Source organism: Athene cunicularia, assembly GCF_003259725.1.
Source record: "Athene cunicularia isolate RWA chromosome 23 unlocalized genomic scaffold, athCun1 chr23_part1, whole genome shotgun sequence".
NCBI classification, from domain to species: Eukaryota; Metazoa; Chordata; class Aves; order Strigiformes; family Strigidae; genus Athene; species Athene cunicularia.
The window spans coordinates 4,147,176-4,171,682 of NW_020799130.1; the positions used below are offsets into that span (position 1 = coordinate 4,147,176).

General features: G+C 44.4%; 1 protein-coding gene across 1 annotated transcript; it reads right to left on the reverse strand.

Moving 5' to 3' along the window:
• Positions 1 to 218: 218 nt before the first annotated feature.
• On the reverse strand, positions 219 to 21,392 carry MATN1 (matrilin 1). The gene is made up of 8 exons (XM_026863345.1): positions 21,298 to 21,392; positions 17,752 to 18,098; positions 9,849 to 10,071; positions 7,191 to 7,316; positions 6,487 to 6,900; positions 4,451 to 4,603; positions 1,830 to 1,910; positions 219 to 321 (listed from the first exon to the last, which is right to left on the reverse strand). Exons 1-8 carry the CDS (start codon positions 21,383 to 21,385, stop codon positions 272 to 274), a joined length of 1,482 nt encoding a protein of 493 aa, XP_026719146.1. The 5' UTR covers positions 21,386 to 21,392; the 3' UTR covers positions 219 to 271.
• Positions 21,393 to 24,507: the final 3,115 nt, after the last annotated feature.

A 24,507-nucleotide genomic window follows, 5' to 3' on the forward strand; every position in this document is an offset into this window, starting at 1 on the left:
TTTTTTTTTTTTTTTTTTTTAATATATGCACTCTATATAATGCAACAAACATTAGCATGGTCTAGCTCTCAGTCACGCACAGTGCTCTGCCCGTTATACAATGTCTGCTTTACTGTTATACTTCTTCCCTTTAAAACAAATGCAGGTAGACTAGACTCTTTAAAAAATACGAGTTGGCCATAGCACTGTGGCTGAGCTGCCCTCCGTTACAGGTGAAGGAGTTCTAGTTTTGTGACATTAGGAAGAAGGGAAAGAATACTGTTTGGGGATCTTAGATGATCTTGTTCTCCAGGGCTTCAATCCTTTTTGCCACAGCTTCCAGTGAGCAAGAGTTAAGGGGAAAAACGACAGTGCACACCAGTGATTCATTGCTCAAGTGCTCCCCTGACTTGCGGAACAGATAACAAATGGAGTTACCTTGCTGGGAGCAGGCAGCAGAGGAATGCTGTCATCATCCACTCTGGCATTTCCAGAACTGTTCAGCTTGATGAACTTTTATTGAAGGTAGAAATTGTTCATGCATGCACACATTCTCACATGAACCTATACATTTACTATGGAAGGAAGAGTAAAAAAAATGTGAGAATGATTGGAGTGTGTTTTGAGTGGTTGGCAGAGAACCCCTGACCTTGAGCAGTATGGGTTGTGTGGAGAGTGGAGCAGAGTGTTTTTCTTAGTGTTGCAATTTTCTGCTCTTTTCATTAATTGCTTTTCATGATGTGCCTGGGAGCGGCAACACGCTGAGTGAGAACTACTGCTTTACTCTGACCTTTTGCATAACATAAGTCGTGGATTTCACTCAGTTTGAGTTAAAGAGTAGGAGATACTGTTCAACTGACATAACACAGCACAAAAATGTGTGAATAAATTAGAACAGTGCTTTTAAAATTATATTCTCGGTAATGAAAAATCTCCCTCGCCCTGTGTGAGCTACCCCAAGGTTTCATTAATTCCTCTCCTCATAAGAAGTTTGAATCTTATTCACAGCTTTTTGTTCCTTGTTTGTCTTTCAACCGCTTGTTCATGGTCTATATGGCAGGACCCAGCATGGCAGAGCGCAGTCCCACACACAGTTGTGATGGGACCCAGATCACCTCACTGGAGAGCTCTGCAGCAAGCAGATACGTGAAAGTTAGTCTCCCAGAACTGAGTTTTAGCCAGCTGGGAGAATTTGAACCTACCCATGACTACTGGACCTATCCACCTGAGTTTAACCAGACCACCAACTATCTAGTCAGGGTGGTTTGCTGTAGAAGACTCTCTTTCCCTCCAGTGCTGTGGAGGAATTTGGGCAGCCATCTCAGATGTTTGCATTGTAGACCTTTACCATCTAAGAATCCCATCCGTGGAGCTTTAATGACTGAGTGAATCAGCTGCATGTGTACACCAGGGGTTTTGTCTGCTCACAGTGCAGTGTTAGTCACTGCTGCCCTCAGCCCTTGCATTCTGGCCTTGCTTCACAAGCTTGCAGAGGTAGAATCATCACCCCATGCTTCCACACGTGTCACACTGGCATCATTTAATCATCTTTCTAAAAACTGGCCTGGGTCTTGGTGCGTAAAGCTCACTGCTGTCTTGCAATGCTTTGTGATACTCTACTTTGGCTCTACTGGTTTTGGTGCATTTGTTCTGTGTCAGACCAGTAGCTATTCGCTTTGGTGGAGGGACTATTCTTGTTACACACATTCATAACCCAAATGTCTTGTTTCTCAGCTTCCTGAACACCTACCCAACCTCCTTCGCCCACAAGTAGACTTTCCCCACTGGTCCCTCCAGAAAGCACAACCCAACCCACTGAGTTCCGAACAAAGACAGTTTCCGAAGGATATATTTCCGCTGCAATGAATTTATGAGGTCTTCTACTTTTGTCTGGAACTTCACAATAGATTTACATTCACATGGATCTTCCTCTGCAGATCAGAATATCAAGAAGATGAGTGAAGTGATACAAAACAAAGATTAAATCAAAATCACTGAGACAAGTGAAATAAAGCAAAAAGCAATTTTTTTTTTCTTTTAATCAGAAACAGGAAGGAAAGGAAAATATCATTGCTTCTAATTGTCTGACTGATCACATCTGGATTTAACCTCTGTCAACTAGAAAATTTCACATTATCTTGTTATACAGGTCAGGCTCTGTGCAGAGCCTTTCCTGGATTTCCAGTTTCCTGACCCACTGAGCTCTACTACTGATGCTTAAAGTTTGCCCCCAAAAATTTGAATCCAACTAAATACAGTGCTCAAAACAACCTCTGTCTTCCCAATACCATCACCATGGTACCTACTCTTATTCTGTGAAATAAAAATTTGAGTCATTCTTTACCATCTGAGAGTCAAGACTTGTTAGAACTTTGCTTCAGTACTCCATTTCTTGAGCAGGAGAAGCAATGTGCATTAATAATTTTGCAAATCTATGTCAATAATGTACATATTTTCTTCAAGAAAAATTAACTTAAACTGGAATAGGATCAGAAAAGGGTGTTGAGATGACTGGGAAAAGAAAGGAGATATTTACAAGACCACACTAAATCAGCTCAACTGTCTAGCAAATGGACGGAGTAAATAGGAGAAGGACTTCTTAAGGGAAAGGACATCACTTGCTCAAAACCACAACAGGATTAAACCAGCCATGAGTAAGCTAAAGCTGGATATTAAGAGAAGATTTCTAGCCATCTGTTGATAAATACAAGCTGCCACTGGAAATCAAACAAATGGAAATATTTCCTTTCATTTAATTTTTTTTTTTTAAACTAAAATGTTAAGATCTTTACCGAAATTGACTTTTTTTGTGAACAAATACTTTTTCCGAAATTTATTTTTACTTTTTTTTAATGCTGAAGCCTGAATGTATGTGCTTTCTCAAAAGATATTTAAATACATTGGGGATTTTCATATAGCTCCCATCATCTTGTTCTTGGCCTGACTCCTACTTTTTAAGGTAGCATGGCAAAGAGACTCTTTGTCTTGCAAGCCTGGCTACCAGGCTCTGCAGACATGGGACTATGGAGGGTGTTGTCCCTCTCAGACTTCCCAGGAGGAAAAGAAGGTCCCATCTTTAGGATTCTGGAGAACAGGGCACTTGCCCAACATGACCCAGGACATCTGTAAAGATGCAAGCAACCAAACCAGGTTTTCCTGAGGCAAGGTCCCTAACTTCCCAAGTACTTTTTCCCTTTAATATACACTCAAGGAGAAAAGCAGATGAGTCACCTACTGCTAAACCACTATTATTTACATGGATATCTTTTGATTATGGCACAAATAACAATGTTAAAAATTTCAGAGAAAAGCAAACATTTGGTAATGTATATCATCCAGTTGATGCTGTAGGGCATCTCTGCATGCCGTGAGAGCAGTGGAGAGCTCTGAATCATGTGGGGCCATGGGACACTCAAGGGCAGGTCTACACACTCGTGGGAAGTAGAGCTGAGCTTGGCAGAGCTCTCTTGGGAGCTAAATGAGCCCCATCGGATCTGTGTGCAATGTATCTCGCTGGGAACTGAAAGGAAATATTTGCCCAGCAGGATAAAGGAGCCTGAGCACCTGGACTCCACAGGAGAGTGCCAGGTTCCTGATGAGCCTGGCAGTACAGCTCTCAGAAGTGCTGCGAGGTATTCAAAGTCTTAAATGAAACCTGAGTGTTTGGGATTCACAATAATCTGCCTGATCAAGCAGATACATTGCAAAGGGCAAATACTTCATAGGAGGCATATGATTCCTTCAAAACAAGAGTCTAAAATAACTGTGGTAGTTCTTCTAAAATCATTTTTAGACTCAAGTTATTTACAGGTCAACATTCCTTAAATTTTATGTTATTCTTTGACTCCTCTTGTCATGCCTGTCTCCCCCTCAGTCCTCTCTTGGCCTTTGCTTCACTAGGCTGTCCAAACCTGAGCAACTTAGTATTCGCGCTGCCCAGATGTAGACACCTACAAGTCATGTAGAAGATACTAGATGCTTATTTCAACTTGAAATGTGTCACCCCTGTGGTGTCTGTTTGACTGTAGAAGCAGCCAGTTGTTAACAGGATCCAACTCAGATGTCCAGTTTTGTGATGATCAAATTAAGCCAGATAAATCAATCCTTAGCTTCTCTTTTAAGAGCATCTCTTCTTTCTTTATGTCACTTTTGGCTATTCTCAGGACCTGGTACAGCCTGAATTCGTAATTTATGAAGAGCAAAGTTGACAAAGGGAGAAAGGTGGAGAAAAAAGGAAGGAGAAAGCAGTTTGTGAGAGGGGGAGATGGCTGAGGAGTAGGGGTGGCTGTCATTCAGGTAACCACCCAAAATGTTGATAACTCATGGTCTTTGCACGTACCCTGCCAACTCAATGCACTGAGAACAGAGATTTTTTTCTAACATCCATCTGAAGGGGCATTTTTATTTTTCTGCTTATAGCCTTCAAAATGCTATGACTAAATCCCCCCTCTCCCCAATTCCCCACTCTCACCAATGCAGATTTTCATTTGTAGTTTCTTCCCAATCTTGCTGATGGTTCTGAAGTCCGCTGTGTAGAAGTAGTGCTCGGCTACTGGTTCCGAGGCAATTTCCCTCAGCTCATCCTCAACTGCGTTGCCAACTCCCACAGCAAACATCCTAAAGCCTGCGAGCAATGGGAGCTTGTCAGTCGGAGAACCATGGAGCATCATGCTGCTATGGTACCCACCCCCTGTCAGTTTGTACATCCTTGCTCACCTTCTGGACCCCTGGTCTCTACACAGCTCTGCGGATGCTAACTGGGAAAGGAACCCACTTACCCTCTACTACTATAGACTTTTTTTCAGCCAGGTCATCCAGGGTTCCAAAATATTTTTGCAAGAAAACTCTTACTCGAACTATCCAGACAATGACCCCTATCACCACAAGAACAATGTTTTGGAGATACAAGACAGGACAGATGATCATAACACCCTGACAGGATCATGATCCAACTAGTATGGAAGCAGTAATACAGCAAAAGGAAACTGGAAGTTTTCAAAATACTCTACAGCCCCCATTAATCAGTCTATGTAGTGGCAAAATCCCCGTGCCATGGAGACCTGTGGTTCAGCAAAACTGTAGCCAAATCTCTTTCAAAAATTGCAACTCATATAGTCTGTCAAGAGCAAGCCATGCTGTGAGTTAAGAACATGTCCAGGTACTGTGCTTCGCTGTGAAGAGAGTGATTGGACACCGCTGGCTAAAACCTGTTACTACTGAACTGGACTGCAGTTTTCCCATTGACTTGAACCCTTCTGAAATACTTATCTCTACTTGTCCATGTCTAAACACTGACAATGTTTTCCCTCCTCTCTTTTTGCCTGTCTTTCTCCCTCTGGGTGTATCCAGTATTGGGGTTTTTATTAAAGTTCAACCCAAGGAACATGTTTGGAGTCTAGTTATAACCATTTTGTTATTCATCCCACTGAAATAACTTATGAAGAGATGCTGGAGATTTCTGTGTAGGGACAAGAGAGGAGGAAGAAACAAGGCATAAAGTTTTATTGTCTCAGAGGAATAAATGATACAGATACAGTTTATAAGGATCTTTTGTTTTATAAGAGCTGAACATCCACATAACATGTCAGCTTGCTTTGTAAACATCAGCTTTTCATGAGCTTGTACCTGACCTTTATTATTATTATTATGTGTTAGCCCTTAGTCCCATCTAGTGGTCGAGACCGAAGCTAAAAGGAAATAAAGGATTTAGCAATTCATGAGTTTATTCACATGGGCTGCATCCATTTAACACAGAGGTGTCAGGAGACTGGGAACTTGTTCAGCAGGTCAGCAAAGGGGCAGATCTCAAGATATTCATACTTCACAGTGTTTAGACACATAAATATATCAATATGTACCCGCTGTGCACTTTTAATAATACAGCAGAAGCTGAAGAAAGTTTCTTATTAGTGTGTCTGACTGTTTCAACAGGGAGTCCATGATTACTCCCTTAATCTGTGTTTCTTCTTTGTTTATTGTTTTATTTCTTCTTTTTCTTTTCCAGGCCTTAAGGCTGATACAGCCAAGCTGCACTTGGCCCTACAACTCCTGTTATTCTCCAAGGGGCTCTCTGATAGTTGTCTTTGCCTCATCATGCGTGCCACTGATGCTGACCTGACTTTCATTACCAACATCAGACAAATCCTCATCTTCTCCCTGCAGTTTCCTTCACATTTGTGTGAAGCATGCTAGACCAGTGTGCATCCCATACCAAGTGTGTGAAACTCCATCCTGCCCAGCAGAGAGACCTCCAGCGGACTTAGACTAAAGACGCAGAGGAGCTGTGGGAACAAAAACCAGCTGCTAGCAAACCAAGATTGATCTGAACCCCAGCCAGAGTTGCTCTAAGTTCTTTATAAGCGTGCAAGGATAGTCAGTCACTCTATGGTAACCTGCTTCTATCCTAAGTAAGAGACATCTCCAGGGAAAGAGTCGCACCTAGGTTGATACTAGATGTAGTACCTGGTCCAAGGGAGAAACAATTCAGTGAGAATTCAGGAGACCTACCTAAGTCTTTGGCTTTCTTAGCGGCATCAGAGATGTAATCTTGTGACCGCCCATCAGTGAAGACTATGCCCACCTTGGGGACCCCAGGCCTGGCTCCATTGATGATGGAAAAGGAACTGTCAATGAGGTATTTCAGAGCCTGGCCTGTCATTGTTCCTTTCTCCATGTAGGCCATTTTCTTGACTGCTGCTTTGATGTCCTTTTTGTTCTTGAACTGCCCCAGTGGAAACTCCTGTCTGACGGAACTGGAGTACTGAACAAGGCCAACTTGGGCCTGTTTGTCTGACACCTCCAGGGAGTCCACAATTTGGTTGATGAATTTCTTCACCAGCTCAAAGTTCTCAGGCCGCACACTCTTGGAGCCATCGATCAGGAAAACAAGATCCAGAGCAGATCCTGACCCTCCGCTGCAAGCTGAAGCAAAATACGAGAAGAGAGGAAAAAAAAGACAGCCACTAAGACCCCAATTAATTATGTAGAAAAATAGAAACCTAGTGTTGTTTTGTTGCTAATGAAATAGGTTTAATGAATCAAAACTCAACAACAGTTCACACTAATGTTTTCAAAATGATTCTTGGTTATAAGTACATGGCTTCCTTTTCTGCCTTTTGTGAACAGGACACATCTCCTCCGTCTCAATCCTATCCCCACCATAGCACTGCAGATCCCAGCTCAGCTCAGTGCAACTGAAAGTCATTACATACCGCTACAGGTCTTCCCATCACTGTTCAGCGTGAAACCCTCTTTACAAGCACATTTGTACGTTCCTGGGGTGCTGACACAGATCTGCTCACAGTCATGGTCTCCAGTGGCACACAGGTCTGACACCACTGTAAGCAAAGGAGCAGATTAAAACCAAAGGCCATGCCAAGGCTTCTCAACCCAGACCCTGCGCAGCCCACGCACAAAGCATTGTATTTGTCCCTTGCGCTCAGTGATAAGTAAATCCACTCTGCAGCAAGACAAAGCAGAGGTCATTCCTCTTGGATAGTGACTGGGATACAAGAGGCAAGGAGAAATCTTCCCAGGTCGCCTGACTTCAAGGCACAGCCAGGACTAGTCTCCATACTGAGGGCAAGAACCAGCTGTCTGTTGAGCATATCACAATATACTTCACTCTTGAAAGCGACTGGATGAGCTTTGGTTTTCAACCTACCATCTGGGCTGGCCAATACCCATTTTTCCCATCTATGTAGTACAATTAGGATTAGTGAGTTCAGCCCCATGTACAGTTGTCTTTCCTGGATGGGATTCATCTGCGAACATACTTGGAATTCACAAGAGCTACCCTCGTCTGTGCAGCTTTCAGATTCCCTCTCTACAAACATTTCTGCCTGCTGATCTTAACCTGGATCTGACTCCTGAGATGCTGAGCAAACAGAAGCTGAATTGCAGCAGTCTGAGCCAGCAGCATTCAGTGACTGACAGTCCTGTCACAGCTACAGCAATGATGACGGAAAACAAACTCGAAAGTAAACAGATCTGGTTGAAGCAAATTTGTTTACAAATACGCAAGAAATCTGTGCAGAAAACTGAGCGTTGAGTTTTATCAAAACGATCGAAGGTGGCACAAAGTCTCTCAAAGTTAAGGGGCTTCTATTAATTATCTCAAGCCAGTTGTATTCTGCTCTGCCTGTATTTTGTACTTCTGGCCTTCCCAATTAGGTGTCTGCTTATTGTGCCAACACTGGTAGATCTTTCCAGCGTATATGTAGCTCATGTCACTAGGAGTATTAGTAACCATGCAGATGGCAGTAACGTTGGGCTCTCAGGTTGAGTTCTCTGAAGCCTAAGGAGGTCTGATTAGTCTAACTAGTAACTGAATCACCGAGGGAGGGTCTCCCTTTTTTTTCCCATGTGTTTGTTGAGCATTATGGGAAACAGCTTGGACAGTGCCGCACAGTTCTTCCTGCTGTCAGTACCCACAAACTGTGCTCTGCAATAGCAGGTGGTGTTTGGGTACATCTCCAAGGACAGTTTTGTGCAGCTGCTTGCATAGCACGATAACAGCCCACTTGGCAGTTAATATGGTGCTATTCTCTGTTAGCTATAACAACCCTTAGCACAGCACTTCCCTTCCATGCATCTCTGAGGGATTTTTACCATGGGGAGAACTTTGTCATCTGCACGTTATGAATTTGAAAAGCAAGGCACAGAAAGGATTTTTTTCTCTTTATCTTTATGAATGACACCAAATGCCAAAACTTCAGAGCACATTGCCTGGCCTCTCCCTCTCTGGCTGACTCCTGACTCTAGGGCAGCCAACACAAACTCCCACAAATATTCATGGCCTGGATTCCACCTTCTCATATTTTGTCTATATCACCCCTTTAGTATGAAGTATTTGTTCCCCTCTTTCATCAGCTTCTGGTGCAGCGACACCTGATTATAATACATGACTCACTGTATATTCAAAATTTTCCTCCTTCCTACAGAGGAAGAAATTTCCCTTGACAAAAAGCTGCTCACCCCCATCATTTTCAGCTTGGAGGTTGAATCATGAAATTTTACACCTAGAAGAAATTGGTATCAGAGAGTTTTACAGGTCTGTCTGTGTGTATGCGTTTGCAGTGCCTTGCCACAGGCACTGTGGTGTATCACACTTTTTAAAAAGTGTTGCCACACATCTTTGCTTGGCAGGATGGGTGTGCCAAACCCCCAGGCCTCTCTTCCTGACACATAAAACGGATTATTTATAGACCACCTCCTACAGTCTTGTGGGTACGTTTGCAAGTAATAAAGCTTTCTCACTCCATTCACCAGTTCATGTAGGAGTGACTGTGTGTTTGTAGGATAGTCAGGCTCTTTTTATATGCTGCGCAGGAAGGCATTAGATACTGCACCAACCAGGAGAGTTTCCTGCCTCACAAAGCTTGCAAAAACAACAGCATAGCCAGGCAAAGGCGGTTTTAGCCTCTATCAGGGAAATGAAAACGTCCCTTGCTTGACTGGGAATTCAGAAGACAATACTGGTGGGGAAAATTACAAACCAGATTCTCAGGTCTGCCCAGGTAGGCTTAAACATAAGGACAATGGTTTTAGCTATATAAAGATCATGTTTTCCAGGTTCTTTTTCAATGCCTCAAGGAGTATGTGGGTTATGTTTACAAACTCTTCTGTGCCAAGGAAGTCTGGAGACTAACTAAAATCTGAAATTTCCTAAGCAAAACCTGAAATTCTGAAAGGAAACTTCAAAGACCATCTGTTTTCCATGCCACTCCGTTCTCCTGCAGACCCAAGTCCTTGGAACAAGGAAGCAGATGGATGAAGGGTGATCACACATAAACCTTCCACGTAAAAAGCCTGTTGGCAGCCACTTGCAGCTCTTGGCTAGGACCCCAGGGGTTGCGGCAAGGACTTACCACAGAAAGCTTCTTGAAACTTGTGGGTCAGCTTCTCTATAACACTGTAGCTCTCCACATAGTCCACATGATCATCCAGGGGCTCGCTAGCAATTTGCCGCAGCGTGTGCATGTCCACCCGTCCAACCCCAATGGCAAAGGTCTCGATGCCAGCTGCCCTGGCCCTTGCTGACACATCCTGCACTCCATCCTGGGGCCGTCCGTCCGTCACAACGATCGCTACCTACGCAGAGGAGGGCAGAGGCAAGGTGTATGCTCAAATGGGTGTTAATACCTCTGTTGCTTGTGGAACAGGCTGGGTTAGTAAAGAAGGTTTCACATTACTAAAATTAAAGAAAAAGGAAATGCCTTCCCCTCTTCCCCTCTTCCCGAGATCACACAAGTCATTCTTTCATGTGCAGTTTGTTTCCTTCTGAGCTAGAAAAGGTCGAACTGCCAGGGACCTGACTGATTTAGTTAAGGGACAACTGATGCATCTCGCCCTAAGGAAACCAAAGTAAAGGTTATGTCCCTCATACGCAAACTAATGTTCAAGCCAAACTATCTTCATGAACCCTCAGCTGCCACTAAGGACAACTTTAACTCAGTATGGGACTCTAAAGAATCTCAGGTGATGTCATGGAAGCATCCTGAGATGAAGACTCTTCCCCATTTTATAGACAGAGAAGCTGAAGCAGAGAGGGGAAGAGATCTGCCCAAGGCCACGCTGTGTCAGTGCTTGCCATGATTTCTGATTCCCTGTCCCACAATAAATAGCAGAGACAAAATAAGTGGGAACTGGACTTCACCTTGGATTGGATGGAGCCCTGAACCAGTGGAAAGCCTCCAAGAGCCCTGCTCCTGTTGCTAGTTTGTCCATTTTCCTCTATTTTTCTTCTGATGAGTGGCATTGTCACAAAATCTTAATTTTTGTTCTGTGCTAATTCATCTGCTCCTGCCACTTTTCCTTACAACTGTTTTATTGTGACACTACTGTCAGCTCCAGAGCAGCTGATTGGGATGTAATGCAGTATGGAGAAATATAATCACCAGGAAGAGGTGAGCTGCTAAGCAAAAAAACCTTCACATTGCAGGCAAATACCCTCAGTAATATAGAAAGAAACATCAAATGAAAAAGGCAGAAAAAAAATCTGGCAGGAACAGTGAGTTTGAACGAGTTATCATCTGGTCATTAAGGCAGTATTTGCTGTTCCCCTCGATGCCATATATACTCTCCATCTTTCTGAAGATAAAATCAGACCCACCAGCTGCTCAGTTAGGACAGTACAATGGCTTTTTTTTCTCGGGTAGAAAAATGTCACCTCAGATAAGGTCAGGAGGGGGGTTCCCTGCCCCGCACATCGAAGGGGTGCTGGCCATGCAGATGAAGCGTTTCCTTCCCCCTCTGCCCAGCCTTCAGCTGAGGGGTGACTGAATGCTGCACTCACCTGCCCCAGAGTGATATTGCGATACCAAAGTAATCTGCTGCCCTGTTGAGAGCTTTCCTTCTGTGCAAACTACAGGTGAACCAGGAAAAACGTAGAGCTTTTCAATCTAGTGCAGGTCTGTAAGTTCAGGTGTTTATCAGCACTTCCTACGGGCTGCAAAATGAGAAACTCCTAGTGACATCCCAATGCTGCAACTAGCTGCTTCCAAGGGGGGGAAAAAAAAAAATCAAATATTTGTCTTCTGCTTGTGGCCAAAACAAGGGGAAGTGTCACCTGTGGCAGATGTCAGTGTGTGCTGTAAAGGGGAATGCACATGCCAATCAAAGGTCATCCAAAAGGGGCACTGGGGCTGTCTGTGCCCAGCAGGCAGGCCCAGGCGCAGAGCCAGCCGTGCAGTCGTGCTTTCTGCCAGGAGAGAGAGCCCGCGACTCAGCCGCTCAGCTCTGCTTTCTGCGTGCAGCAGCAGCTCTGAGGTGGGGGCTGTCAACTAGAGCTTATCGAAAGCCACCCTGTCAGGAATAAAGATGCATTATCACGTCGCTTCTGCAAGCCACACCACCCTACGAACAGGTTTCTGTCAGTAGCTGCGTATCTTGCTCACAGGATGGAGATGTTACACGTCCTCCTGGCATTTCTCTGTCTAAATAAATTGGCTTTCCAAGTTTAACCAGATCCTTTTGCCCTTCACGTCCAGGGTGGCACCTTTACATAGGCCTGAGCCCCAGATATGACCCAGGAGGTATCTGGTAGCAGCATCCACATTCGGATCTGATGGGCAAGATCTTCACAATGGATCTATGTGAAAATCTACTATAGAGCACTCAAAATTCATGTTGCTTCTGACCTGCTGTTGGACAGAACAAAACTTAGAGGTACAAAGAGTCCGGATCAGGCATCCAGAACTAATCAGTGAAGCCATGGCTGAAATGAACGTAACAGTGAGTCAGACCAGGCACCAACGAACCAGGGAGCCTGTCTGTGACTGGGACCAGGACCAGGTACTTACAGAAAGACTGTAAGAAATAGAATAAATATAAAGTGATCTTGTTAGTGATCTTGATAATCAGGAAATCCTGATTTTTTTCCTACGATTCTCCATCTAGACATTTTCCCTCCCTGCCAGCCTGAGGCAGTGAGTTTCAGCATGGAAAAAAAGTGGTGGGTTTTTTTGTTGTTGGTTTGTTGTTTTTTTTTTATAAACCTACCTCCAAATTATTTGCAGTCACAGGATCTCTGTAATGCTCTGTATTGTGACCTTGCCTCATTTAGAAAGCTTACAGTCCTTTTATGTGCCTTGTTTGGTAAAGAGCAAGAGACAGGTTGGAAGAAAGAAGCAGCTGCCACAGCCTGGAGAGGCTGACACTGCTCTGCAGCCCAGGGCTTGTGCCCGACTCAGCAGGTGGCCGTGTGAGAAGAATTAAGAAAGGGTGAATGCTTTTGCTGTCTCAAATAGCTGTACAGGATCTCCAGTTTTGCCCTAAGGAAACTCAGAAACTTTTGCTTTTCAAGGTCAAAACTTCTACTCATCTTAACCACTACCTTTCATTTTCCTGTGAATTCCTAACTTTCTGGATATAGAAATCCCCCATGTTCTTGTGACACAATTTATTTTTGGTTAACTAAGACACCAGAGTATTCACAGGCATCCCTAGGTATTCATATTTCAGGGTTGCCATGTGTAGGCAATCCAGCAGCTAATGAGGTAGCTATGTCTCATTATGCAGTGTATAACATGAATGTTGTAGCAGCACTGAAAGGGGAATTGGGCAGAAAGTTGAATAAGCCCTTGATTTTCTCAGCAATTTCAAAATCTATTTGTTGTTCCTCCTAAAGAAAGATAAAAGTAATTGGGCACCCCTGTAGTTTTTGATAAAGGTATAAACAGACTTTATTCTGAGCCTCTACAGAAGCAAATAGTGGTTTTCCCTGTTCTGGGGTGACATTTGCTGCACAGAGCACAGCAAAACGTAATGATCTTGTGATGCTTCGACCAGTATCCCACATGGCTGACAATCACAGCACAGTTTCACAAGGTCTTCTGGACCTCTGTTGTGTGAAGGAGCAAGGACCATGTCCAATACTTCTGGAAGCTTCATCTCCCTAAATTACTGCGTGACCTATTTTTCCTTCCAGGTAGGTGATGGGACCATCCTGAAGAGCGTGGGGGTCACAGAAGGGAAAAGTTTGCTGGACTTCAAGTCATCATGGGAAAAAGCAAAAAATAACCAGGGAACCAAGGAATGCAAATGGTTTTAGACTCCCAGCTTGGAGGTATTCAAAAGCCCTCTGGACACGGTCCTGGGCAGTCAGGTCCGGGTGGCCCTGCTTGAGCAGGGGATGTTGGTCCGTATGACCTGCAGAGGTCCCTTCCACCCCCCACCCTTCTGTGATTCTACCTCTTTGACCAGACCCGAAGTGGAAGGAAAGAGGGAAAAGCCTGCAGTGATTTTTTTCCCCCCTTCTGTTTTTAATGCCTAAGATAAATCATGAAAAAGACCATTACTGTTATTCCACCTTTTTAGATGCCCAGGAAATAAAGCTGCAGGGAGACAAAGCAACTTTAGAGTTCTTTCTACTGCTGTCCACAGAAACATTGATGCTTTAGCCATGCTACTGCGTCAAAGCTGCTAAATAAATTTGATTTTTTTTTTTTTTTTCAAACGTTCAGATATTTAAGCTAAAGGCTTGTTTGGTGTGTTAGCAGGACATAGCAGCTCTTATTGTGTATTGAGATGACAGAAAACCACAAGGATCGCAATATCATGTTGAGAGAGTTGTCTGGCAGCCCAGCTGCAGAAGAGACAAGAGCAGGAAACGAGTGCGCAAGGAAACGGGTTACTTAAATGGTGTGGAAGAGAATAGTTAGATAAGGATCCAGGCATTTGGATAGACAGCTCAGTGCAAATGTATCTTCGGTCTACAGTAATGGTCAATGCTGCGTGTCAGGCTTTATTAAGGAAAAAATAGAGACTAATACTGGAAGTATAACAATAATACTGTATAAATCAGGACTGTGTCCCAGTCTTGACTTAAACATGATCACCTTGTCTTTAAATAGACATTGAGAAATTAGACAAAATCACGAGAAAATAGTGTGGTGAGATGTCTAAGGGTTGTGAATGAATTGGGTAGTGGTCTTAGAGGAAAGTGGATCTAAAAGGATCCCATTATTTGTTCCATCTGAAAGGTAAATAATAAAACCAATGAAAGCAACGGGAGCTGCCTGCATGCAACAAGACAGGAAACCTGACCCCTCCTTCAGGATCCCTCATTCCTAACCCAGGTGCCGTTCTAGGTGCAATGACTGGCCATAGGTTTCCTGTTTCTCGATTTCCCCTACCTTCGGGTGAAGATGTCTGCCCAGCTCTGAGATCTGCGGGCTCTGTGGGTGCTGCTGGAGCTGTGTCAGGGTTGTGCTCCGGGTGGGATCACTGGTGCCATGCAGGCTGTTGGAATTGCTCTTCCAGCAGCTCCTCATGTGGAAGAGAGCAGATACATGGCACAGTCTTAACTCCCTTTGCTGTTCCTCTGCCACCCTCCTCTGCTCACAGGACAAGTGTTGGAAAGAGGAGAACGGCTTCAGCCACCTTGATGACCCTGACTACAAGTAAATCTTCCAGGCTGATGAGGGTAGAGGGATGGAGCCCGAGGAAGAGCTTCACTCCAATGACAACCTTGAGTTCTTAGGTCCCAAGTCCACCGAAGGGCAAATTAGCAACTGCCTGTCATTTCTGCTGATCTGTCTGATGACATGAGACATGGAAATGAATGCTGTGATCATTCCCCCAGTGCCAGCTGACCACCTCAAGGAAAGGGCCAGCATCCACCCTGTCCTTGACTGCCACCACATTTACTGTCACACAGTGGGCAGCTACTGCTGGTACTGTAGGAGGCGGGACAAGCACATCTGAGCCTCCCTCCTGCCTGGAGATTCTGGCACTTCTGGACATTGGGACCACAATTAATGACGTGAGATGAGAAATAAGCTTTTTTACAAGGGCATATTAGAAGTAGTGAGAAGTCAATGTCTGTTTTGCCTATCGATACTCAAGAACTGAAATGTTTCTGTGCTCTGGCATTCAAACTGTTGGGATTTTTTTGTGTTTTCTTTCTCAATAAACAATTTTTGCACTCCAATCACAGTAAAAATTTCTGAAAAAGCAGAAATAGGTATTATCATCCAGATTTTTTTTTTGTTTGTTTCAGTTCAGCTGTCTGCTTTTGTGCTAAACAACACCTAACAAAACCAAACACTCTCCTGCACCAAAAGGCCTGTGCACCAATGGGTGATCCTGCTTAGGGGAGACCTGCAGCTCCCACTCTCCTCGCATTTTTCCACCATTTGGCCAGGCTGAGATGGCAGGAGGGCTCTGCTGGAGGCCTCTCACCTGCCCACCAGCTCCTCTGGAACCGTTTCACTGGAGGAAACAGCTCTTTCCCATGCAGTATCCGAAACAGCTCTTCAGTGAAGTCATCCATGGAGAAACCGGGCAGGCCTGAGCTCTCTGAGAAATGAATCTTTTCCAAAGCCTTTTGAGAGCAGTGGGAGTGGAGAGCATGGATCGCTGCTGCCTCTCCTGCCACCCTGCAGCAGACTATCTGCTGCTGGGGAAGTGGGGGAAAGCAAAAGGCACCTCGGCAGCAACAGACAGTTGCTTGAACCTCTAGAAAATAGCAGATTTGAGCTAAAGCCTGAATCCATGCTTGATCTCTTTGAATTAGTTCAGCTAAATGAATGAGAACAATTAGTCTTGCACCTAAAGGATTTTAAAGCTCTTTACTAAAAACTAACGGTAACAATACAGTATTAATAACGCCTTTCAATTTTGCAATGATTTCTTTGAGTGAACCTCAAAGAATTTGACAAACAACACCAGTGTTCCTCCTTTTGAATAAAAACTATTGCAATTAGGTCTCAGAGTTTCCCTGCAAGAGCTGGGCTGTTAGATTTTGCACCAGGCGACTTGTAAGCTTGAGTAAAGATGTGATCATGATGGCTCATCAGATGAGCTTCTCTTTCTGGAACTGATTGCCAATGAGTCTTCGTGAAAGTTTCTTAGAGTGTGTTTTTCTCCTGTTATTACTCCTGGTTTTCTTCCTATTGCATCAAACCAGATTTAGGCTAAAATTGAGAGAATTTTCCCGACTCTGAACCCTGCAATAAAAGACTGTATGAGGATGGATTCATTCATATTTGCAAGCTGCTCAGAGTTCAGCATGGTGAGGGGGCACACAAGATCATCCTTGTAGGTGACTGCCTCACTTTTAGGGGCATCCTGTGAATTCCAGACCAGCAGAGCCTTCAGGTTGATGATTTTTGGAGTTGGCTGATATTTACCAGTGGCAATGTTTCACTTTTCAGGATTATTTTTGACTTGTCAACTCTGGGCATCTTTTCTGTGTTGTGCTCAGCCTTCTCTAGAGCATTCCTAGCAGCGAGAGAAAGTGACTGATGTTCCAAAAATGTTGTAGTCAGGAGAAAAATCCCAGGCTTCCTCACTCCAACAGTTGGACTTTTATCCAGCTGGTGGAAAGCTCGAGCTGCTTGCTCACTCCTTTGCTTATTTTTCTGGTCCAGCCTCATAGCACAGAGCCAGTGGAGCTGGCATGGAACACAAAGGCCTAGGAAGTGTGTTCACGATGTTTAGTTAAAGCACGTGTTGTCAAGAATATACATTCTCCACGTGCTCAGAAGAGAGCTTTGCTGATGACAGTCACTGGGTTGAGGTTTGATTTCATTCATGGTCAAATCCAAAGGCGTGAACGAGGTATCTGGGGAATATTTTTTTTAAGGCTGATCTTCCTGGACAAGGAATATGGGTCAGGAGCGGCAATGCCCATTGCAACCACATGTGGAGTTAAGCTGGCCTTATACCACAGCCTTAAATGCTCATTAAAGTTTGTGCACCTGAAGAGAATACCCAGAATGGAAAACATAGCTATTAGCCAGCCTCTGGAAGACTGGAGGAGCAGTGGAGGGCATTGAAACAGCACTTTGCTTTACATCTGCAGCTGAAAGGGGCCACTTCAAAGGAAACTTTCAGAAGGTTGTCTCGTTTTTTACTATGGTGGGTTCTGAAGCATCTTTATTACAATATTTTTGGGAAGATGACCATTGTTAATCCTAGTTTGTTCATGCCTAGCAAACCTGGCTGAGGTCATCATCTCAGGGCAGTCTGTTGTTGCAGGCACACTGGAAGCAGGGAGCCATGTCCCAGAGGACAGATGCTCCAGGCAGAGAGGAGAGCTAGTGAAACTGGGTTAAATCTACCCTGACAGCTTCTGGCCAGCTCTGCCCAAAAGAAAGTTGAGCTTTGTTTTCAAGATGAGTCAAGAGCTGGAAACCTTTGACAATTAACCCCCACTTGTCCCCACACAATCAAAGCACTGGGACAATCACTTTTCCAATTTTTCCAAACCCTCCATGATGAGTCACAAGAAAGAAAGAGCTTTCAAGAAACGACTAATTTGCTTACCTTATTAACATTGGGAGACCTCACCCTGGCCCCTTCTGAGTCACTAAAAGCCCGGCTAATAGCAAACTGGATAGCCAGGCCAGTCATAGTCCCAGTGGAGAGCGGCTCAATCCTTCGGACCGCTTGCAGGAGCCCGGCTTTGGTTTGGTAGGTCTTGAGGGAAAACTCATTCTTGACGGCACTGGCATAATTGATCACACCCACCCGGGTGGAGTTGGGGCCCACGTCCAGACCTTCAATCACCCGGGACATGAACACTTTGACTTTCTCAAACTCGTGTGGGCGCACGCTTCGAGAGCTGTCGATGACGAACACCAAGTCAGTGGGTTTGGTTCTACACAGGGTGCCTGGAAAGGATATGGAAGGAGGAGAAAAATAAAAGAAAAGGATCTTAGGAGGGAAAGAATGGGCTTGTTAGAGCAGCAGCTGAGGGTAGAGGACCAGCAGGCTTCAATCCTTTCTCTGCCTGTCTCAGAGAGGCCCAGTGAGACCACTTTAACCTAATATTTCTAAATGTTCTTTTTCCTTTCATAGGAAAGCATCTGTAAGAAAAGCACAGTTACTGGTTGACAACATGTACTTCTGAGGGAGTGAGCTGATGAGATACCAGCCCTGCACTTGTGGGAGCAGGTTACCCACTTGTCACCCCAGGCTACAGCTAATGTCTACATGAAACTTAATTCACTTACGGCAGTGCAGAGGGAGGAACAAAGCTGTGGACTGAAGCCTGAGCATGCAACTCTGCACCAAACCAAGTCTCAGAAGGAGTTATTACATTTTGGACATGGATAAGCAATCCGCATAAATATTAATTAATGAGATTATATCTTCATCATGCGTGACCAGAGCGGGCATGAAACTCAGCAGTTCAGATTCGGTTGTGAATCAAGATGCCCAGATTAACTGTCCAACGTAACATGAACCAGTCTCATGTTTTTTTCAGCTAGTGGCACTAATAATGAAATACTGTAACGCAGCAAAGACCAGCGTTGTTTTATTTCTGTGAGCTGGTGAGGGAGAATACAATAGAGAGATGTAGAACCACGTAATTGATCGTTAATCTCTACAACCCCATAGTAAGACATGAATATCCACTGTAGAAAGTAAATGGCATCAACAGGAAGCACTGGCAATGCAAAGAGCTCAGTGGGTTGTTGTTGGTTTGTTGTTTTTTGTTGTTGTGTTTTTTTTTTTTTAAGTTCTCATTTTCATGCTGTTTTCCATCTTCATTTTCAACTCTGGCAAAACATAAAAAACACTGATATTTTTTATGATTTTCTAAATGAATTGTCCCATTTTCCCCACCAGATCTATAGCATTCTGTTCTTTTAACTTTTTTCTATCGTTTAGCCTGTCTCTGCAGGGGCATCAAGTGCTCTTAATATTTGATTTTCGCAGAGAGGGACCATATAGGTTATATCATAAGGGAGATTTCTGCGGACAGATTTTTAAATGTGAGCTTTTGTGCCAACAAATCTGTTCCAAATTATGACATAAATATTATAGCTAGTCCTCAGTGTGAAATCTAATGGAGCTTTCAGTCTTTCAGACAGATGAAAATAAATACCCTGTGATATATCCATAAAGAATATAATCAGGTTAGTTTCCTGAGAGACACTAATACTGAATCTGGTTTTGGCTCCCAGAAAGGTCTCTCCAAAAGATGCTGTGTGTAGAAGGGAAGCAGGCAGTGGTTACTTTGTCAGATGCTCTGGTTTCCACTGAAATGCAATATAACCTTTTCCCACACAGGTGACTTCACTTTGCCACCATAATTCATTGCAGAGGAAGGAAAAACTCCGTTGGCAGTCCATCTGCAGGACTGCAAATCCCTTTACTAGGGGTTGGTTATGCCCATTTTACAGGTGAGAAATGAAGGTACAGAGAAAGACTCAAAGTCTCACAATCAGTTCCTCCAGAAATAAAGTGCAAGTTCCTCTTTGCCACTGTAGCTAATGAATCACCTCGGGTTTTAGTGACAAATGAAGGAAGAAAAGTTTTTTTGGGTTGGGTTGTTTTTTTTTTCCCTAGGAACAGTTGGATGCAATAAAAGTTTTGAAGTATATTTTCCTTTTTTTGCATGGAAGCTCTGTGATTTTGCTGTAAATAACATTTTTAACCTCTTTCTATGAGAGTGAAGTATATTTCAAGGTAATGAAGAGAGAAAAGAAGATATCAGATGGCAGCTTTGGGATTTCAGCCTGTCTGGTCACAGCCACTGTGCACACATCAGGGTCTGCAGGACAGGCCTTGGTTACCTCCCGGAGGTGACAGTCAGGCACGCTTGATCTGATTGACATCTTGACTCAGCATAGTTTATTTTAAAGTTGAATTAAACCAAAAATAAAATCCTCCTCTATTTTTAAAAATGTCCATATCTGAAGTTACTCGGGAATAGCTGAACCTCATGCACTGATTTACAAGAAAATATCTCTTTGGGCATCTTTGCCATATTCATTAAAAATGAACAGGAAATCTGCCAAGTAACTCAGAATTAAAAGGTGTTTATTTTAGAAATAGCAATTGCTCACAGTAGGGCTGAGTTGAATGACTGGTCTGTTTAGTTTCCTGACTTGGGCAGTGCTTAGGGTTCTGCAGCAAAGATAACTCTCCTTTTCCAAATTGCTAAGTAGAACCAGGTCAGTATATCCGAAAACTCCCCTCCATAAGCAGCCGCTAACACTGCAGTTACTGTCATGCCTGTTTTACAGTTGTCAATCTGCCCAGGTATATGCATTATGCATCGTCATAAGATCATTCAAACGTTTTTAAAACCCAACAGTAATTTTTGCCTTGGCCACCTCTCCTGCGGTGAGTTCCCCAGGTTGGCTGGAGCCCCTGGCAGCATCCTGCCCTGGCAGAGGAAAGACGCTCCTCACTACCAGACCCTGCAGCCCCTCCCTCTGTGTTCAGTACTAGCTGACACTAATTGCAGACTAGGAGCTAGAGACTGTGCAACCTAAAGAGCAGGCAGCTCATCTCCCATCTGGCTGCTCTACAGCCCACTTGGAAAGACAAACAGGGCAGGATTTTGCTCAAGGAACGGATGAAGTAAAACGTAGGAAAGGCCCATCCTCAGCAACCTGACCCAGACCTTCCTGCTCACTGAGGTTAACCAGAACTTGGAGTGTCTGGCCAACTCCTTCTTGCAGTCCCAGCAAAACCAGCCCTCTGCAGAGCTGTGAAGAGGAGAAGCAGTTTTGGGAGGCAGAGAAGAGCCCTCCTCCTGCCTGGGCCTCCTCCAGCCAAAATCAGGGAGCCCCAAGGCTGCTGCTATGCTGGGCGCCGGGGCTGACCTGATGCCACCTTTGCAGTACCCCTGTACAGACTCCCACTGTTCCTCCAAAGCGATGTAACAGGCACCAGCAAACACATCTCCAGGTTTTGCTGCCTTGGGAAACTATTTGAGAAAGCTCCTTTGCTTCCCTGGTTGATGTTGGGCATTTCTTCTCCCTTCATCACCTTCCCAGTCACAAAGCAGGCTGGTGGCAAGGAGGTAGAGGACCAACAGACACCATTCATCTCACCACTGAGCTCCCCACTTACCTCTCGGCTGCGGAGGCGCCCCGCAAACTCCATAGCTCTGGAGAAGAAGCAGCAAAGAGAGCAGCAAGGAAGAGAAAATCCTGTCCATGGCTGCGGAGGAGCCGGAGGCTGGATGCAGAGTGGCAAGCAAGAGCCTTGGCCCAGAGGTATTAACCTGCCCTTTCTCGGGGAGGCATGGGGCCAGCCCCTGACACGTGTGAAGTGCCGGGGGGGGCACCGAGGGGAGAGGGACAAGCAAGAAGGACTTGGAGAAAATATTGCATGAAGGTGGGGAGGGAGGAGGATGTCCAGCCCTGCCGGCCCCCATCCCCTCCACAATGGCTTCATTGCTCAGCGAAGGGATGGGAAGCTATAAAGAGACCCGCAGGGGCATGGTATGTGGGGAATCTGGGTCTGTAACAGTGGGACCAGTGAAACCAGCCCTGGGGACCTGGGGTTAACCTGTCAATCACCAGCTCCCGTCTGCAAATCCTGGCCTTTGCCACGGTAAGCAAACGGTCTGCGGTGTGTCAGGTTTGTGTCCTTCCTTCAGCAAAGCCCAGGGAGGGGGAGGTGGTGGGAGGGGGGGACGGGAATAGCGTCACACAAATCATCTCTCAGTTCCCGAGTTTGCCAAGTGCAGGGCTGGAAGCCAGCCTGTGGGATCAGGGGGCTTCTCTGCCTTGGCTTCCTTTGCAGGCAAATTCTCAGTGGCAGGAGGAGGGGAGAGGAGGAGTAGAGCAAGGCTTGGGGAGACATGGGTGAAGGCGTAGGATGCAGAACGAATTCCTGCAGGAAACAGTCACTTTTGTGTGAGGCTGTGCCCCCTGTGCAGGACAGCAGGGAGGGAAAGAAGGAACTCAGTAGCCTATAGATAAATAGACAAGAAACTCAGGATAGACAGACAGATTAGAGGTTTGATTTATTTTTTAGAGCGTAGCATTCAGGTCTGTACACACAAGGGAGATACAGCTCCTGCCACAAAAAGCCAATAATCTAAATCAACAAATAAGACTGATGATGCTGCAAGTGAGCAGAAATCCAATGTTTTCTTTATGGAAGAGCAGCAGGGAGATTTGGTACCAGAGTAAGATGAATTTAATGATGGGTTCATCACAAAGCAGTGCATCTATTTTCTTTTTTTTTTCTTTTTTTTTTAACTACTGTATTACACTATTGTCAGTTGATTAAAGCCCTTCTCCTTTGATGGATTAGTCTTTACTCACCTTTCCAGCCGCACCCCCTGGAAGCACTCATCCATTTAATCTGCATTGTGTTAGTGCAGTGCCATGGCAAACTACCTGTAATTCAAAGCCCAGTTTCTCTTTCCCTTATCCAGAGTCACTCTTTACTCCAAAAGTGCTGCAAGAGAGACTGAGAGCTCCCGTGGAGAAAGGGTCTTTGATTAGGAAAAAAAAGGACCTGTCCTTAGTGACGTTTCCAGGTTATTCTTGACTCTTTCAACATTAAAAGTGTTAATTAAAATATTAAGAGATGGTTATGTTCTCATGCAAAATCAGCATGGATTTGCCCCACTGCTGTCTTCCCAGGTACACACCATCAATCACAGACCTTCCACTCTCTCTAGAGCTAGCTGGAAATTTTTAGCCAGATTTTTTTTTTTTTTTTTTTTTTTTTTTTCTTTTTTTTCTCCCATTTCACCTCCTTCTGTCATTGAGGCCCTTTTCCAAGCTCGGTGGCATCTTATTTGCTTTGCTTGTTATTTCAAGAGCCCCTGGGATTAAAAGGGCTACCACGCAGGATCGAAAATTGCAGATAATGATGGTGGAGTAGTATAGAAAACACATGCAGACCTTCACGTATACATCTACATGCACAAAGAGCCCAGTATAAAAATGTCATGTATAAATGCTTATGCCTGTGAATGGATGCATAAATATGTAACCTGTGACCATACATGCATATAAACATGATTGCACGTATGTGTTTGCACATATGTGTGAACATGTATGCAGACATATCACTGTCCTCTGTTCAGGCTTTTCACAGATGTGTGTGGATTTAGATGAGTGATATGTATAGATATGTAGGTGTCGATGTGTTATGTTTAGTGATATGTTTAGATGTGTATAAATATCCTTGTGTGATTATATGCACATAGGGATGCTTGCTGCCCAAATATATACACCAGCTACACCCATACATTTGCGACTATTAGGGAACAAAGTGATATAAAAGCATAAAATCCAGGAGATTTTCCCTCCAGCCCTGTCTACGGCAGGGTTTCTCCTGTTGCTCTGCCATGCATACAAGGATCTATTGGTGCAGACAGTACTTGCTTGCCATGAATAGGGATCATTCAGAGCCCTCCGTAAATGAAGCCTCTATGGCTGTTCTTGCTGAGAAAAATATAAAGTTTCTCTGTGTCATTTTGCTCTTAATTAGCAAAGAAAGATAAATACATTTCAGGTGAATATTTTCACTAGCAGAGGTTGTGGCACACAAGCAACATTAAAGCTTTGAAAATAAGGTGAGAGGCAAAGGTGTGCTGGATACTGTAGGTCTGCATTTATACCTCTGTAAAAGCAGTGTTTATTTTTAAAATATGAAACATAATTTTTCCCCAGGCCTCCAAAAATGAAAACACTTCATTCAATATTTCAAGAGGAAAATATGCATTTAAAGCTCTTCCCGTAAACAGACAAACCATTAATGGCCCATGCTGGCCCCAGAGCAGCCCGGCCATTCTGCAGAGCTGCTATTGTAGGCTTCACGTGTCCTGGCACAAAGAAGGGCTGCTTCTCCCTCCAGCACATTCACGTCCGTGTCTCCTTACTAAAAAAGTGCTTGATTAAATACCAGATCCCCTGTTTCCTTCCACTGCTGGATGGGACCGGTCCCACGTTGCTCTTGCTGAAATCAAATGCTTCAGGCTGATGGGAAGTTGTGGCGGATAGCCAGGGAGGTTTTTTTCCCCAAACAATGGTCCCATTGTCTTATTATCTGAGTGAAGATGGAGGAGAAAAGGCATGTAGATGCTTTGTATCAAGGAAAAGAAGGCGATAGTGAAAGACAACACCTGCATCCGTATGGGTTTTCCTGACCTGGGTTTGCACCCTGGTCCCTTGCGCTCCACATCTCTGTTCAGATTATGACTGTCAGGACTATTCTCAGGATGGAGGTGACAAATAGAATTTTCTGGAGAAGTCTCCAGATGGGGTGAACTGCTCTGCTCCACCAGCCCTATGGGTAAAAACGGTCTCTGTGCTG